The sequence below is a fragment of the Mugil cephalus genome, chromosome 8 (genome assembly GCF_022458985.1).
Source record: "Mugil cephalus isolate CIBA_MC_2020 chromosome 8, CIBA_Mcephalus_1.1, whole genome shotgun sequence".
NCBI classification, from domain to species: domain Eukaryota; kingdom Metazoa; phylum Chordata; class Actinopteri; order Mugiliformes; family Mugilidae; genus Mugil; species Mugil cephalus.
In genome coordinates this window covers 27,179,983-27,198,072 of record NC_061777.1, presented here as the reverse complement: position 1 = coordinate 27,198,072, position 18,090 = coordinate 27,179,983, and the positions used below count along the sequence as shown (strand labels likewise).

General features: G+C 39.6%; 1 protein-coding gene across 1 annotated transcript in view; it reads left to right on the top strand.

The window, feature by feature from the left end:
- si:dkey-215k6.1 (transmembrane protein 132D) overlaps positions 1-18,090 on the top strand; it is a 248,486-nt gene that overhangs the window by 170,265 nt on the left and 60,131 nt on the right. The window contains exon 5 of the mRNA XM_047592574.1: positions 9,947-10,142. Within this exon, the coding sequence (XP_047448530.1) occupies positions 9,947-10,142 (196 nt within the window). The remainder of the gene's footprint in view (positions 1-9,946; positions 10,143-18,090) is intronic.

Here is an 18,090-nt window from a genome sequence, read left to right as displayed (position 1 = left end):
CAAGGATATAGATGGCATAGCGTGAGAGGGAGACAGAAAGAGAGGAAGATTGTGTACATGCACAGAGCGCAACATCCAGAAAGAGGAACGAATAAGATCAAGTCGATGAGATAGAAAAAATACAAGGAGGGGAATATGCTTACAAGAGATGAAACACTGGACACACATGTAGATAAACTCGGACATGCAAAGACAGAAGTAAGAAGTAATAGGGGTCTCCCTTCATCTTCGTCTTCCTCACTTGCACGTAGAAGTCACAAAATTGGAGCAGTCACAGGAGGACATACGACAACCACGCAACAAACAACATCAGAAACCAGAGACCATTAATTATGGCTCACTGAACCGCCTTCAATTTTTCATTTATGCTTTCCTGAATCTATTCATTTCAGATTCATGAGGACCTGATTTCTTTCAGAAAGTCAAACTGGAGGATTTTAAGAATCAATATCAAATCTAAAACATATTTATAGGATATTTTAAAACCCAGCTTTCAATTATAAATGAATCCATGGTCCATGGTTGCTGCAAAATTTTCAAGAGTCCAAAAAATTACGTTTTTAATTCATTTCAAAGAGGAAAAATATAGTGGGGACAGAGTAGAATAGTAGCAGCCAAACCTCAGAGCTGTAAACAAAACAGAAGAGTAACCATTAGGACATTGTGTCAGTGTCTGTCTTTAGACACCCAGAGCTATTGATCCGCCCATTTACATTCTCTTAACTTTAACCTGTGGACATTCATAATAAGGTCACATGCACACATTTAGTGAGCAGTCTGTTAGTCTTTCTGCTCACACCCGTGGTACAGTGTGCTTGCAGGTGTGTGCGTGTTTGTGAATATGTGAGAGAGTCCGTGCATGTCCTTTGTTTCTGCAAACTCATTCCCCCAGAGTCCCCTCTGTCCTCTCAGTGACAACCTCACTGTATTCTTGACAGCTCGGACACACACCCACTCACTATACTCGCTGTATGTACCACACAGACGCACGCACACACCCACACACACACAAATGGACGATTCACTTACAAATGAAAAGTGCAACTTGTTCTGTCAAAAACAAGGTTGATTAGTGATTTACCTTCATGTCATTTGTGACACACTGCCAGTTTGGAAATTGCCAATAAAGCTGAAGGAGGTCTTGGAACAACTCTGTGCTATTGTCTTTTTCTAATTAAATTTTCACATTGTGTGTTCTTGTCTCTGTATGAGCGTCTATACTTGATTGTTGTGTGAGAATAAATTAGATAGTTGGCATGGTGCGTGTTGGGTATGAGAGGTAAAAGGAAGAGACAGGATAAGTGTGTCCTCCCTCCTGTGTGTCCATGCCTTAGTCTGTATTTGTCAGCCTATTATGTCAGAACTCTTATGACATGATGCGTGTCTGACTTCCTTTGTTATGATGTAGTGGATGCGTAGGTTTATTTTATCAAGTGGGGCTCAAAGCCATAAGAGAAACGAAAAATGGGTTGAACATACATTTTCATGCATTAAGAATGCTGCACAGCACACACTGTAATTTGAATCATAAAAGCTGGGAAAAGTACATATGAAATACATTTTAACTGAAATATCACACTGAAATATCACACAGCTGCACAGCAAACTAATTGATACATAGCTGTAATATCATATTAACGTGGAGTTATATAAATGCGAGCTCATAAAAGCCACAGTGATTACCTTTTTAAAAGAATTTCAGATAGCTGCTGTTACTTAATTAATTTTACAGTGCATCAAAAGCAAAAGCAGTTTCCAGATTCCAAGATTATTTAGTGTCATTTTTCACCAGGTGCCTGTGTACACAGAGAAGAATCAAATACTGTTTGTCATCAGTGACAGAAATTTAACTGTCAGGAGGAGGGGTGAGTGTGGGTGTAAATTTAGGGAGGGGGGACAGTCCACCCGATTTCCTTCTCTCTTCTTTCCCTACTGTCTTTTTCTATAGCTTTGGAAAACTGATAGCAACCCACTACCGACAGCCTTTCAGTGGAAGCTAAACCATGTTAAAGAGACTCAGCGTGCGTGTGTGTGTCTGATGGATGGATGCAGGGTTGTGTGCATTCAATCACATGTGAATAGCAGTGTTGAAATTAAGTGTGAATGGCTGATGTTCTGCCAAGGTGGGATGAAATACACACACCAAAATGTGCACAATGAAATGCAACCCTCACACAAATACACACACACACGGTTCGAGGGTTGCATTAAGCCAAACTGACAGGGGTTGTCCGCAACCGTGCAATGTGTCTCTGTGTCCAGCTGTCACACACATGCTCTCACTCAGATAAGCACACACACGTGACACACACAGCTACAGTGAAGGTGAAGGTGGTTGACGGCTGTGACTGTGTTGACAGCCTGTGGTTCCACCTGGCATCGCATTGTCTTTACATCTATCTATCTATCTATCTATCTATCTATCTATCTATCTATCTATCTATCTATCTATCTATCTATCTATCTATCTATCTATCTATCTATCTATCTATCTATCTATCTATCTATCTATCTATCTATCTATCTATCTATCTATCTATCTATCTATCTATCTATCTATCTATCTATGTTTTAGTTGTCTCATATCTTATTGGATTATTCTCTCTCTCAAAAAAAGTTGTGTCTTTGTATCTGAGTAAAACACACACACACCTGCTGTCTGCCACTGGCTGTGCAGGTGCTGAGGGGAAATGCTGTAAGCGACAACTTCCTCTGAGCAAAGAGAGAAGAATCAGTCCCTTAGCCTTTTTTGTTTCCCCCTTCCAATCCTTTCTTTCTTTCCTTGTATTCTCCCAGGGGGTGCTCTTTCTCTTCTTGCCAGTGGTACATCTCTCTCTCTCTCTCTCTCTCTCTCTCTCTCTCTCTCTCTCTCTCTCTCTCTCTCTCTCTCTCTCTCTCTGTGTGTGTGTGTGTTCTCCATTGTCCTTTGAGTTTCCCCCGAGACCACCACTTTCCTACAGTACACTTTGATAAGACAACCTGTCCTCCCTGCACTTGCTATATGATGTGACTGAGTGTTTGTGTGTCTGTGAATTTATGGATTGTATATGTGTTTTGTTACTTTGTGGGTGACTTAAAGGGAGAGATTTTTCTTGAGCTGCCTCTGCCTGCTTCTCTTCAGGAGGACAAACCAGTGACGGGTCAGCAGCTATGTTTGCATTACAAAGACGCCACAGGGAGCTTAACTCCTCAGAAGACAAAAGTTTTGGGGAAAAGCAGAAATCTCAGTAACCATTACAATCACTAGTGCACAGCTGCTCACATTAATCTCAAATGTAATTTATATCTACTAACATTTAAAAACAACACATCAGCCAAATCTCTCTCCCAACAAAGTAAACCCAATCGATTTCAGATTCAGCTTAGATGCTGTGATACTAATGTATGTGGCATACATTGATTGCAATTAAGTTAGCTGGTTAACTATGACCCTTGTATTCATCACTCAAGCAATGATATGTGTGTGCGTGCGTGCGTGCGTGTGTGTGTGTGTAAGAAGCTATTCAAGTATTGTGTGTCTTATTAAATAAGCGACAGATATGGACAGGTCTTTGCATGTGTAATTACTTTTATGCCAAGGCTACCTATTGGATGTGTTACTTAGTTTGTGTGTGTGTTTGCATTTCCTTTTGCTACCCTGGGCCAAAATGGCAATTCTTCTTTCCCCACCCCATTTGACAAATCACCACCATGGGTCATGTCCAGAAATTTGAGGTTGTAAACTGTAATGACAGAAACCTCATTTTGATTATATATACAAATTTATAATCTGCATGTTACCCTGTCTCATGGTTACATCCTTCTTGGGTGTACAACACTACATTTTATTAGTTGTAAGAGGCTGTATTTATAACTAGCTGCTGTATTTTCAGTTATATGCTATGTGTATAGGTAAAAATACCATCCTAACACAAAACTAAAGTACTGAACAAACCCCAACTTTGATCTGACGATGACGATGAAGTCATCATCAGATGAAGTGATGAAGTTAGGGCGTCACCAGTGGGGACATGAATCTCTGGATCAGACTGTGATTCAGCAAACAAGAAAATTTACAAAAAAATCATGCTTCATGACCTCTTGGTAACACTACACGAATCACCAAAGTTGGTAGCATTCAGCTTCGCGAGACCAGAGAGTCAAGTGCGTTGGGTGACCTTAAATCCATAGGAACAGCTGGCTGTATGGAAAACCACCAGATGAGAAGACAGTAAAACAGAAGAGACAAACTGAATCTGGGAGGCAGTTAACAAGATTTTATCTCAGTTGACCCAGTCGGGAAACTAAATTGTTTAATTGATGGCTAAATAGATAAACAGAGAAAAAATAGTCAATCATCTTGCCTAATCAGCTCTGGGACTCCACAAGTGCCAGACAAGTTACACACTAGTGTGAGAGCAGCCAGCAGACACCTTCTGCTGCCAGAAGTGTATCTTTTTATCTGGGTTTATAGGCTAAGCCAGGCCAGCCTCCCTAGGCAGAGAAACTGTCACTATCAAGAAGATCTGTCCATTTGTTTTGCACTGTATCACGCTTTCATTTTTCAAAAATAAAAGACAACATAACAGATATGTAATAGATGTCCCTACTCTACGAACATTTTTATCAACGATTGTGGACATTTATATGTTGCAGTGTAACCACTTTTCTTTATCCAGTGTCATGTATGTTTGTCTTAGGTCATATTTTCTAAATAAGCTTAATGGTTACAGTGCAAAACAGAATCAGTGTTGAGAATGAGGCTGAGACAGAATAAAATAAAAACGACAGCAGTTGTTTTCCACTGAAAGTGGAATTCCTTGATTACCGGAAGGGGGCAATGCTTAATGTTTAGGTCTGCAGCAACCATTAAGCATCTGTTGTTGAGTTTTATATGTTTCGTACTTATACGGTGTGTACGCCATCTGCTAAGACTGCCTAGACTACCCAGTTCCTCAAAGACATTTATGTGTGTCTTCACAGAAGTCTGTTCAAGTCAGCGTCATGTGGCCAAAATGACATATACTGTATGTGCACAATTATTAATTAACAACTACAGCACTCTTGCTGCAAATATTCAGATCTGAGCTTTATTAACATTTTGGATTTCCAAAATGTTAATAAAGCTCAGATCTGAATATTTAAGAATGTAAAAGTCAGGTTTTGTCATTGTTAAGAGAATATGTGGTGCCCACAATTATTAGGCAACTGAATGAAAAACATATGTTGTTTATTTCAGTTGTTTATTTTCATCTGTTTAAGTGAAAATAACGAACAAATAACTGAAAATTTACAAATAAACATTTCAGACTTTTCCAAAAACAATTATCAGTGACCAATATAGTCACCCTTCTTTTCAATAACCGTCACAAGCCTTCCATCCATGGAGTCTGTCAATTTTTGTATTTGCTGATGATCAACTTTTTGTGCAGCAGCAACCACAGCCTCCCAGACACTGTTCAGAGAAGTGTACTGTTTTCCTTCATGGTGAATCTCCCGTTTAAGAAGAGCCCATGTCTTTAAGGCCTTTACTGGCAAGCCATGCAGTGGCGTACTTTGATGCATGTGATGGAGCATTGTCCTGCATGGTCTTCTTGAAAGATGCAGGCTTTTTTTCTGTAACACTTCTTGAAGAAAGTGTCATCTAAGAACTGGCAGTAGTTCTGGCAGTAAACTGGCAGTCAATCTCATTTCATCTGTCCATTAAATCTTTGAAAAATAAGTCTTCAGGTATTTCCTGGCCCAGTCTTGACGTTTTAACTTGTGTGTCTTGTTCATTGGTGGTCGAATTTCAGCCTTCCTTACTTTGGCCATGTCTGAGCACTGAACACCTTGTACCTCTGGGTACTTCAGGTACGTTACATTTCTGGAATATGCCAGCCCTGGAGGACAATGTGTTCTTAGTAGCTTGATGTGATCGTAAATCTTTGGCTGTTAATTTGCGTCTTTTTTTTCTCAACGCGATTCCTTCGACCCTGTTGACATTTTTCAACAAAATGTTTGATAGTTCTATGATCACAATCCAATGTCTTTGCAATTTCAAGTGTACTGTAACCTTCTGAAAGAGGTTTCACAATCTTTGACTTTTCAGAGTCAATCAAATCTTTTTTTTTGGCCCATTTTGCCGGAGGAAAAGAATCTGCCTAATAATTATGCACATCGTGATGTGGGGTGTTGATGTCTTTAGGCCACACCCTCCCTCATTACACAAATACACATCACCTAATGTGCTCAGATTCAATAAGCACTCAAGTTTATACAGCTTGGAGTTGGAAAATATACATATAAATGAAGACAGGATCAAAATACCCACTTGCCTAATAATTGTGCACACAGTGTAGTACTTAGAAAATACAGTTGCTCACCTTATCAGTCTCATCAGTCTTCAGGTCAAGTCAAATATCAAATATTCTGTCAATATCATGAATCAAACTTTTTACCCTCCATCAAAGATCCCATTCACCAAAGAGGGGCAGTGTCCAAACTGTGTGTGACCTTAATTTTAAGGTGGGAAACCATGTTACATGACACAGGTTGACCCAGCCAGACCAACACCGTGTCAGTAACAGAGCTAATAGCTGAAGGTCAGCATTGCCTGAAGGAAAACACACTCAGCAGCGTGGGGTTCTGCAGCAGTTGGTTGGTTTTGAGTGCTAGAGAACAATGTTCGGGAATGTGTGTGTGTGTGTGTGTGTGTGTGTGTGTACACGCCTATGCACTAGAGGACAGCGTAATATTGTTTTGGAGCCTTGTGGTTGGGACAGAGCTAACACCTGAATGAACCTGTCACTGCAGACACATTGCTTTTTCAGCTCCAGCGATTACAACGCACCCAAATGCACTCAACAATTTTTTTGGGGTGGTTCTTTGTGCACTTGCGAACAAGTGAGTGTGTGTGCAAGAGAAACGCAGAGATAAGTGTGTTGCTTGTGCATCGCCTGTGTGCATGTGTCTGTGAGTGCAAGAGAGACAGGAACAGAGAGTGAGAGTGACAGAGCATTGCGTCTCACTGTGTATGTGTCTAAACCTCTGCTGTGTTATGGGTCTCTCCCTGTTACTGTGTCCTTTGAGGTTGAACAAGAAGCCATATTGATGGATGCACACACATAGGTCTTGCAGTGCTCACCAAAAACTCTCTTTTTACTTCCTTTCTCTGTTTTTACTAATATGTACAGTAATATCACACGTTTATCATACTTTATCCTGTTATTGCTTCTTTCATTTTCACCGAGCACTAATTTGTTTGGATTTCAATGACACAATGTCATATTGGAAGTACAGTAATACTCAGTTTGTCTGATTAGGGAATAGAATTCACACCAAAATCCTAGTCCCAACTATTTCTTGAAAATTGCTGGTATATCACCTGGTGCTGATGGTAGTGCCTTGAAAATCACTGAGGATACACGTGATGTCATTTAAGAGTAATTAAACCCAAATTTACATGATATAGACCTACATCGTCATTGCACAGTTTCAACCCTCACACAACCAACTCTGCATTAATACATTCCTCTTGAGATCTTGTGATGTAGAGGTAGCTTCAGTAATAATAAGAGTCTTGCTATATAAAACCCGAAAGGCTACTGATTTTGGTATTTACGATTCTGTCTGTCTATAGAACTATTCTGAATTATGACAGTTTGGACCAGTAATTAAAGTTGGGGAAAAAACTGTGGATTTTAACTGTGGGTGGCACCGTTTGCAAATAGTATTTGATTTGTGCTATTGCTGATGCACATGATGCTTGTGTTAATGGTTTACTACACACTACATGTGGTCTCTTGTCAGTTTGTGATGTAAGACATTTTCTGAACCAAAAAAAGCATCCTTTCTCTTTAAAGAAGGAATCAATATAGTATAGTAGTATGATGACAGGCTGGATTTTGTAAGAGACAGAGAAAGGCAGACAAATGGGTGGAGACAGAAGAAAGAAAAGTGCCCATGATGGGGGATCTGGAGGAGGTCAAGGGGAGCTGACACCCATCAGTTTTGCGCTCCTTAATCTATCTGTGTAACACATTGCTTGGCCCTTTTCCCTAGACACACACACAAATACGCACGCACACACGCACGCACGCACACACACACGCAAACGGGGAAGTTTCACGGACCCTTGGCAATTGGCTTCGACATGACCTTTACCCTCCATATATTACGGTGTTCATGTGTAGAGGCCAGAGCTATAAAACAAAAAAAAATCAATTTACAGCTGTTTATTTTCTCTCTTTCAAATTCGTGTTCCACTAGTCACTGGTTAATGGGGTGTGTGTGTGTGTGTGTGTGTGTGTGTGTGTGTGTGTGTGTGTGTGTGTGTGTGTGTGTGTTTGAGTTTTACACAATTGGCGTGAGAGCATTTGTGGTAAGTGAGGACTCTAGTCTTTACACGGCTGTTGGAGGGTTAAGATTCGGCTTTAGGGTAAAGTTTGCAATTAGGTTATGGTTAGGATTAAGTCATGGGTTAGTGTTTGTGTTAGGCAGGAAGGTTAGGAAATCATTATGTCAAAGGTTAGGGTTAGGGGTTAGGGTTAGGTTCATACAAAACGTGTGTGGTCGGTAGTAACAAGGACAAAAAAAATGAATTCAGACATTGGGTGAGAAAACCTCAGAGACAACCTCAGAGTGATATTTCAGTGAACTGAAACTGTACCTACATGATTGTCTATGTTGTAACAGGGAACTACGGTATGTGTTAAATTTTTCTCTGAAGTACCCCCTGTTTGTATTGCACATACTGTGAGCTGTAAATGGGTATATTTCACTGCTATCTTGACCACAGACAATGCACTGTCACTTTTCAGATAGGATTTTATTTAAGACATGCTGTGCTGCTTCTGCTCTACTCTGCTCTGCGTGCAACAGCATACAGAAGCACAAACACATCATATTGCGCTTTGAATTTTGGGCCCATTTGTTCTCTGAAACATATTCTCTGAAACTAACCACATAATCGCTATAGCATTAACCTGTAGACAGAAAGTGAACTGGCTGAAGCAGAGAAGGAGGTGCAAAGAAATTGGATTATGACAAATGATAAAATTGGACAGAATCAGGATATCTGACAAGAAGGCAAGCAAGGCAGCTAATGGAAGTCTGCAAAGTTTAAGTTATTGTTGTCAAAATGTCTGTTAATTGGAAACAGAATAACAGATAAGAAACAAGGAGACAGAGAGGGGGGAAAGACATGCAGGAAAGGGCAGCCGGTGCGGGATTGAAACCAGGGGCGCCTGCAGTGAGGACTGTAGCCTCAGCACATGGGGCGCGTGCTCTACTCATTGAGCTAAACACCACCCCCCTCAGATAGAAAATTTACTACTCACACACATGAGATATACTAAAAAATAGTCCATTAAGTGTGCATTTTTCACACAAATCCATTCAACATACAGTCTTACACTGAATAGTTGGTGTTGAAGCACTACACAAGCAGAACCAATGAGCTCAGATGCCTCTACCTAAATAAGGTTCTGCTTATCATGCAAAGCTTGTGCTGGTGCGGCTGATGTTAGTGTCATATGATATCTTTATTTAGTGATACTGATACAACAACCTGGATAGTGATGCATATCAGGGTTGTTTCCAGATCCAGTTCCAAAAGGAACTCAGACAAGTAGTTCTCATCTGGATGAATTATTTGACAACGCACATATTCTCTGTCTTGATGAAAGTGGGATGAGCAGATCAGATACTGCTGAAATATCTGGCACTTAAATATAAAGCTACAGCCAGGACTTAATGAAAACAGAGGAAGCAGTTAGCATTCTGTCAAAATGTATAACAGTCCACTTTTTAGCAACTCTACAGCTCACACATTATGTCTTCTGTATTTAATACAAGCCAAAACTAACCTGTCTCTTACACTTCCGATCTTGTAATGAATTAAACAATCAATGTATGATTCACATTAATGCATATCACTGTCCTATACAGAATAAATGTGCAAACCAACCTTTTTCTGTCTTTGTAGATTGGAAAGTCCTTCATATGAGGTAATGCAGCTGGACTTTGAGGTGGATAACGTGATCAACCTGGTGCCAACCCAGACTCTACACTGGAATGTTGAATACCCATCTGGCACCCAAACCACTACTAGGCAGGCTGAGAAAGTCTCACACCTCTACATCAGCAATGCCGACATACAGGGCATTGTACCGCTGGCTGAGGTAAGGGATGACTTAATAAACACAGATAAATACATCTATGAACATACATTTTGGCATACCCAGCAGCACACATTCCTTATGCCAGAATAGACTAGTTTTTCTCTCCATTTCCCACAAACCTCCTACAAACCTTCATGCTGACAACCCCGGCCCACCCCTTTCCTCCAGGGTGATCAAAGCTGTAAAGGTCAACTTGTTTACCCCCCTCCCGTTGCTACAAGCCTCCTGGTCACACACACACAGCAGGTTCCCCCCTCACAGGTTCCAAATGACAAGCAGCCTCACAAAAAACTGTGGACACACAACCATGCAGGTTGACACAGACTCACATTTGTAATTGCAATGATGTGTTGAAATTACACCGACAAACCTACCTTCATGCTCAGGTGCTTCCCCATGGTATGTGTCACACAGATGTCAGTCCTGGAAACACTGAAGAGGCAGTTTTCCACACATCCAAAATCCTTGGTTTTTCCTTATACTCGGTCTAGCCATCAATGTGACTTTGAAAAAGCTCAAACACATTACCAAAAAAACATCTTTATGGATGTAATCTCAGTGACGTCACCCATTAGTTTGTGGCCTATCATTTCCATATTGGCATTTGGCCGCTGCCATCTTGGTTCTTTGAACACAAGAGAGAAACACTCCACATGTCAGTCAAAGACTTAGTCAAAGTCATATTGTACTTTAAGCCTCTTCCAGATTGGCTTCACTTTTCAAATCCAGTCCGTCTTTTATGTACTGCTGCATGAGCACAATTAATAAATAGTATATAAAAAGTATAATTTAGCTGGTAATTCTGAAAATGATGTGATGTAATCAAATTACTTCAGCACTTCAGCAATGTCACTTTGCTGTGAAAGTGATAATCAGTAAGAAATTCTCAAAACCTAATGAAAATAGCAAATGATATCATTAGATATATGTTTTTAAACTATTGATTTGTTTATTTATTTTTTTACATCCACTTCCAAGACATCACACAGTCCATTTCTAATAAGGTACAATACCCCATCGCACGGTCATGACACAGTACACACACTGCTTCTCTGGTTCAAGCAACCAAGAACCTCAGGCCAAGGATGATCAAAATGAGGAAGAGCTCATCTGAGGTGATGAGCCCTCCTACAACCAGTGATGGGAATAACTGCGTCACAATAAACGCGATACTAACAGCGTTACTTTTTTCAGTAATGGGGTAATCTAACTAATTACCATGTCCATCGTTGTAACACCGTTTCCGTTACTGAAAATTAAATGGGGCACGTTACAATCTAAAGCTGTCTGTTAACATCCGACTTGGTTCTTAGCCATGGGAGCCGCAAAGCTGTTTTTGTTTTGATTTGTTTTGTTTGGTTTTTTGCGCATAGGTGATTATGACTGGCTAAGGTGGAGTAAGCTTTCATGAAAAGCCAGAGGCAGTCTCTCTGACGCTGATATATCTGCCTGTTACACTCTGACTCGATGGCCTGACAGACTATCATTGTAGAAGCTTCAGCTCAAAACCAAGTTTTATTCTACTCCCATAAAGACTGATCTGCAAAGGGCAGAGATTTTTGTTCATTTTTTTCAAACAAATCAAATGTGTTGTTACACGTTTGTCCATCTGCATCCCAGACAAGCGGGGATTTGGCGGCATTTATCGGGCTCTGTGCAGGACACAGTGATTTATTCAAATATCAGCAGCCTTTGGAAAGAGCGGGGATTTGACCGGTCCATTCTTCAGGTCATCAACAAACTGTAACTTTATCTGTAATGTACACGATGACGTATGAGGGAGGAAGAAACAGACAAGCAGCTCTCACAGCAGGAGGCGAGTCTACCCGGGTCGACCCGGGATTTTCGATGTGAAAGCAGTATATGTCACCAGTTGGGGTCTGAGGTGCAATAAATATTAAAAGTTCTGTGTAAGTACGTGTCTATGCAATTCTCCTCTGCAACTGCCTTGTGAAACCTACTAAGAAAAAAAACTCATTATTAGACATGTTTAAACTTAAACAAAATAGTAACGCAATAGTTACTTTCCCAGTAACTAGTTACTTTTATAGTGGAGTAACTCAGTTATTAACCCAGTTAATAAACAAAGAATAAACAAAGAATTTTATAGACTGTTTTGGAAAGTGTTGGAACATATTTTTACCAGAATACTTAGCTTAAGAGAAAATCATTTCTATCCCATTAGGTGAATTTGCTAGACACACAGGCCTCCATAACAAGCTCTTTAACACTGATTTGGTGAATCTGGACTCTATTCTTGTCCATAAGTAAAGACTCATGACCAAATGTAGTGGCTGGAGTTTTCAGCAAAATTAAGTTAATGCTCTCTGATTTTATTGAGAATAATCTCCTAGAAATTGTATGTTTACTCTACAAAATAGAGGTAATTTATATGGTAATATGTCAAAAGAAATGCAAATCTTTTTGTGTTCACGTTCAACAATCTTGCACCCCGTAAACTGCATTAGAAGCAGTGAATATGGGGCAGATGATGAGCATATAAACATGTGATGTTCTCAACAGTGACCAAGTTTCATTTGTGATTAGATTCATGGCCGGTTCTCCATTGTGGTGATGGGGGTGATGATGGGGGTGACGACCATCAAAGGAAGTTTTTTAAAGTTTTTTCCGCCACATTGAATGTGGGTGTTTGGCTAGCTGTCAATGACACTACTGTAAACTGCCTGTGCTTCTGAATATATGCTAATCAGCATAAAATCATGTGCAGTGGAGTGCAGCTGGCCTTTCCCTTTGGGGTGATTTCACCGTGGCTGTGAATTACCCGGAGCATTCTAATAGACTCTAAATTTATTTGGTCGCATGGGCAGCTAGTTAGCTAGTGATGTAGATATTCCTGTGAAACGCAATGGATCAGGAACAGTTGAATGGACTGGCAATGCTTTCCATGGAGAAGACAATCAGATGGGACTTTTCATTAATAGTTATCCAAAAATTCTAAATAACTGAGTAACTCTAGATAATTATCTGACTGCACCAAGATTTTATATAATGACACATGTTCAACTTCAGTGCCACTGCTCTTAATTCTGTGGGATCTAAAACAAAAGTCATTGTCTTCACTTACAAAGCAGCTGAAGTCAGAGCCTTATATTAGCACAAATCATGGACGCCATGTTAGATACATCAGAGGGAATATTCTACAGTGTAACCTGATGGGGCGGATGTGTTATAATTGCTTATTTTCACCATTAACAGGCCTATAAATGTTATTGTCAATGTCTGTCAATATGTAAAAGGCACTCACCTAAATATCCCACGGTCTACTTACTTAAATATCTACGAGCCTGTAAAATGCTTTGTAGCCCAATCACCTCATTAGTCATGGAGCTGTGTTTACCTTCTCCTCAGTCTCAGTGCTTATACATTGCTGTTAAAAGTTTGAAATTACTTCAAAAAATTATAAATACTCAGAAATAGTGAAAATTAAACTAGTCTTACTGTTATTTAGTATTATCATTATAACATTAGCACGCTAGCCATAATAACAACTGAGGCAAAGTTACTTATCAATTAAATTTGTCTACATGGACATAATTAAATGCACTTATATACTGTGAATGTGCACACATATTCACAGTATATATGATGGCAGCTGCTATTTTTCCAATCCTTTCGTCTAGGTAACTAGCTAGCATAAGGCTAGCATTAGACTTGGATAACTTAATTAATTTGCAAAGCTTGTTGGGCGTTTTTGAGATCAAGGTTCACATTAATGATGGTATGACTTTATTTCTCCTATATAAAAAATCTTAACAAACGTGAAAGAGAGACATTGACATTTACCTCACATATAGGGAAAAATCAGTTAACATTCAGTTCTTCCTTTTCATCTTCTGCTCCATAACTTTCTCTGTTTTTTTTCACTGGAGAAACGGTACAGTTTCCCCAGTGATCCTGTGTGGCATGTTCTAATCGAATGTTATTCTCTGTTTTTGCAACTTATCTATGGGTGAATATTGATTAGATGTATCTAACATGCCGCAAATGAAACACATGACCAGCTCAGAACGAATCAGCATAGTGGAATAGCTCAGACACTCCATTCCCTAGTTGGCCAGACTCTCTATAAAATAGTATAGAGTATACATGAGTAATAACTGCCTTCTAGTGCATATCAGTGGCATTCCTACCTTGATTGAACGGTAAGTATAGACACTAATAATCTAGAAACCCAATATTTTAGAGGGAAAAGAGTAAATCCACATTGATATATTTATTATGAGCATTTAAATAAAAGAATATATGCCACCTAATTGCTTTTCTCAGAGGCAAATGCAAGCATTTATGTGACACATAAATGGAATTTCTTGGATACAGCCATTCTGTCTTGCTCATCAGACTTTAAAGCTGTTGGAGAATCAGTAGGAGTGATTAAGCTAATTAGAAGCATCTCTCTTTCTACAGTTTCCTCTCAACACTCTAGACAGGTACGAATTAGACATGTATAGTCAGACTGTTCTTTTACTTAAAAAGCTTAGATACACACAAGCAAACAAGCACATCTTTGTAAACACACACCTACACACTTATTTCTGCTTTCTATCCTCACATCTCTCTTTTGCTCCTCTCTTAGGTAAAAGCATCAAAATGGCTGCTATTACAAGCTATTTGGGCCTCCTGATTTGTTTACCAGAACTTCTGACCAGGTGTTGATTGTTGGTTGGTAGTTTGGTGTCTGTCACTGAGAGGGGTCTTTGTGATAGGTCAGCAAGATGAAAGCTACAACTTTCTGTAGTCTTTAAGAGAAGACATGGCAAAGAAGTAAAATCATGGCCAAGTAGTGCATCTTCAAAAAGAGCTGGGTGTAAAGGCTTCCACATCCTGCTTTTAAAGAAATTTCACATCTGAGGATGGGTACTTAAGTGAAATATCGCAAATACAAGCATGTAGCAAAACGTGGGATTTTTGTCACAGCTGTTTAAACAGCCTAAAAGCCAGGCATCAAGTATAATTGCATCAGAAGCGTTCTGCACTGGCTTTGAAACGTTATTTCTGTCTCATCTGTTTGGGTGATTCAACTCCACCTCAACCATCATCCACCACCTTCCAGATCAAAAGTCAGCTTATGATGGTAGTGATGTGGTAGTGCAACGTTTTTTCTTTTTCTTTTTTTTTTTTTTTTTTCTTTTTTACAAGGCAACAATGAGAACCAGAACACTGACCTACCATTACTGAGCCTTCTCCAACATTTTCCTCCTAATTCCATATATCCATTAAGGTTCTGGTCTCTTGGCTGAGATGGAAAGAAAGAGTCCCTCTTCAGGAAACGAGGGATTATTAGGAGTAATTTGTCTCCTGTGGGGGCTGAAAAATTGGTTTCATCTTTTAGAGAGGAGGGAAGAGGTAATGAGGAGAGGAGAGATAGAGTTGTTAGGGAGGAAAGGCAAGAGGAAACAAAGAGAGAGCTGGAGAGAGATAGAAACATAGATAGACGGAGAAAGGAACAGATAGATGTAATTGGGATTTAATATAAGGCTGTTATCATTAGTCTAGTTAATAACACCTTTGTGTCAGCCAATCACTGAACAGAATTATTTTCACTTCCTTCTCAAACAAACCACCTATCACCTGATTCATAGAGCCTTTGTTGAACTGCAGCATGGTAGGGTGTTTAAATTTGTTTCACAATAGTTGGGAGGACTAGATGCAGTCACAGTGGCAGCCAATCACAAACCAGAATTGTCATTCCAAGATTTTTCAATTATCATGGGTCAGTCGAATCATTTCCTTTTATTTAACCCAGACAGTCCTCTCAGAATGATTTTTGAGGATGGCCTTAAACCCAATGAAACTTGACTAATTTTAAGCTCTGGCTATAAGTAGCTGCTGTATTCATTTGTTCCAGTTAGTCCTCCCCCAGTTAGAGGGTGAATTGATGCTTCTGCAGAGATACATATAAACGTACATGACAAGAGTGTTGTGTGTAACCATATGTCTCTGCTAATGCCATGCTAACATGCGCACAATGCTATTATGCTTGTCCTACTTAGGAATAACTTTTTGCATGTTCATAACTCTTCCATGTTCAAATTCTAACAATGGCAATTTAAATCAAGACAGCAAAGGTGATGCAAAGGGTGACAGGGTAATATTTTTATGCCCCAGGGACCACCAAAGTGGTTGTAATTCATCCTGAGGAGAGTAAAGAATGTCTTTACCAAGATTTGCATTGACCAATTAAGTAAATGTTCAGATATTTCACTAGTTCACAATAAGTGAAAACTTGGATTTGGTGGGAATGGCCATTGGCATCAGGGTTCATCCTTGTGTGCACTATGAATACACAGCCTGGTCAAAAGAAAAGTCGCCACCAAAAAAATAGCATAGCACTGCCACCACAGACTTGTACAGTAGACACTATGATAGGTGCATCACTTCATCTGCCTCTCTTCTTACCCTGATGCCCTTTCACTCTGGAACAGAGTAAATCTTGACTCATCAGACCACATGATCTTCCTCCATTGCTCCAGAGTCCTATCTTTATGCTCCCTAGCAAATTGAAGCCTTTTTTACCGGTTAGCCTCACTAATTAGTGGTTTTCTTAAGGCTACACAACTGTTCAGTTCCAGTCCCTTGAGTTCCCTTCACATTGTACTCTTACTTACTTTCCCTATAACTTTCACTATTAAACATAGCCCTGATTTCTGCTGTTGTTTTTCTTACATTTGATTTCAGCAAATGTTGATGATCAGCAATCACAATCAGTCAGGATTGACATTTCTTCCTTGAAGACGATGGTTCCCTGCTATCCTTCCAGTTTTTAATAAAGTGTGGGACACCTCTAAACCCAATTTTAGTAGTTTCTGCTTCAGTCTCTTTAGATGTTTTCTCTGCTTGATACATGGCAATTATTTGACTCTTCTCAAACAGATTGATATCTATCACAGGATATGTCTGTCCACATGGTTGTTGAAGAAATGAGAAGCTACTTATTGCATCAGTTGAGGTTAAATAACTTTTTACCAGCTGAAAGGTAGTTCCCCATACAGTAATCATCATAGGAGGTGCCTTCCTCTTTGGGTAGTTTTTGGCCAGGGACAACTAACTGTATGGCTAGTTGCACAAGATGTTTGGCAAAAACTGTCAGTCCTAATGTGGTGCAATAGAGAAAGATCAGAACGTCACCTTGTACTATGGATGTCATTTATTTATATTGTGAAAATGTATTATTCATTCACAGAGTTTTCCCTGAGCTCCAACATATAACCAAATCCATATTGTAGGCTATTTAAATAAATTAATCTCAACAGGTGGTGGTATCAGTGTTTAGAATTCAACTACAGTTGGAGAGTCTCGCTTGAAATCTAGCATGTATGTATTGAACTGCCCAAGCTCCAAAGACAGGATCACATTTTATGTGGTGAGTGGCGAAATGTCTTCAAGGAACTCTACAAGTCCAGTTGCCTTTAACATTTTTGGACATTACATTTTATGTTCAGAGGTAGCATATACCTTTGAATCCTTCAGGTATTTAAGTCTTTAACCTGCTTCACTTGCAAGAGGCTTATCTCTGTGATGCAACTAATGAGAAAATATGGGAAAGCTCCACAGGAAAAACAACCTGCGGACAAACAGAATGAAAAGGGGGGTCAGAAATGGACCAACTGTACTTCTTTTGCTCTTAGAGGCATTTTAGTGGCTGATAAATTGGTTCAGTAATAGTGCTGTTTTATGTTCCCTCCAAGTGTCATTACACACCTCTGCCTGACATGAGGCTATTTCATTCACACTGAGAGAGGGGGGACAGGAAGCAATGCTGTTGTATACACGCTTGTGTCAGCAACCTAGATACATATGTTGACTTTGATTTTGATTGTTATTCTTATAATTGTTTTGACGAGCTGCATGCTGCCCCATCAGATTGATGGTTTGTGCCCTTTTCTAATACTGCACTTATAACTGCTTCTAGCTTTACCTCTTTGTTGTG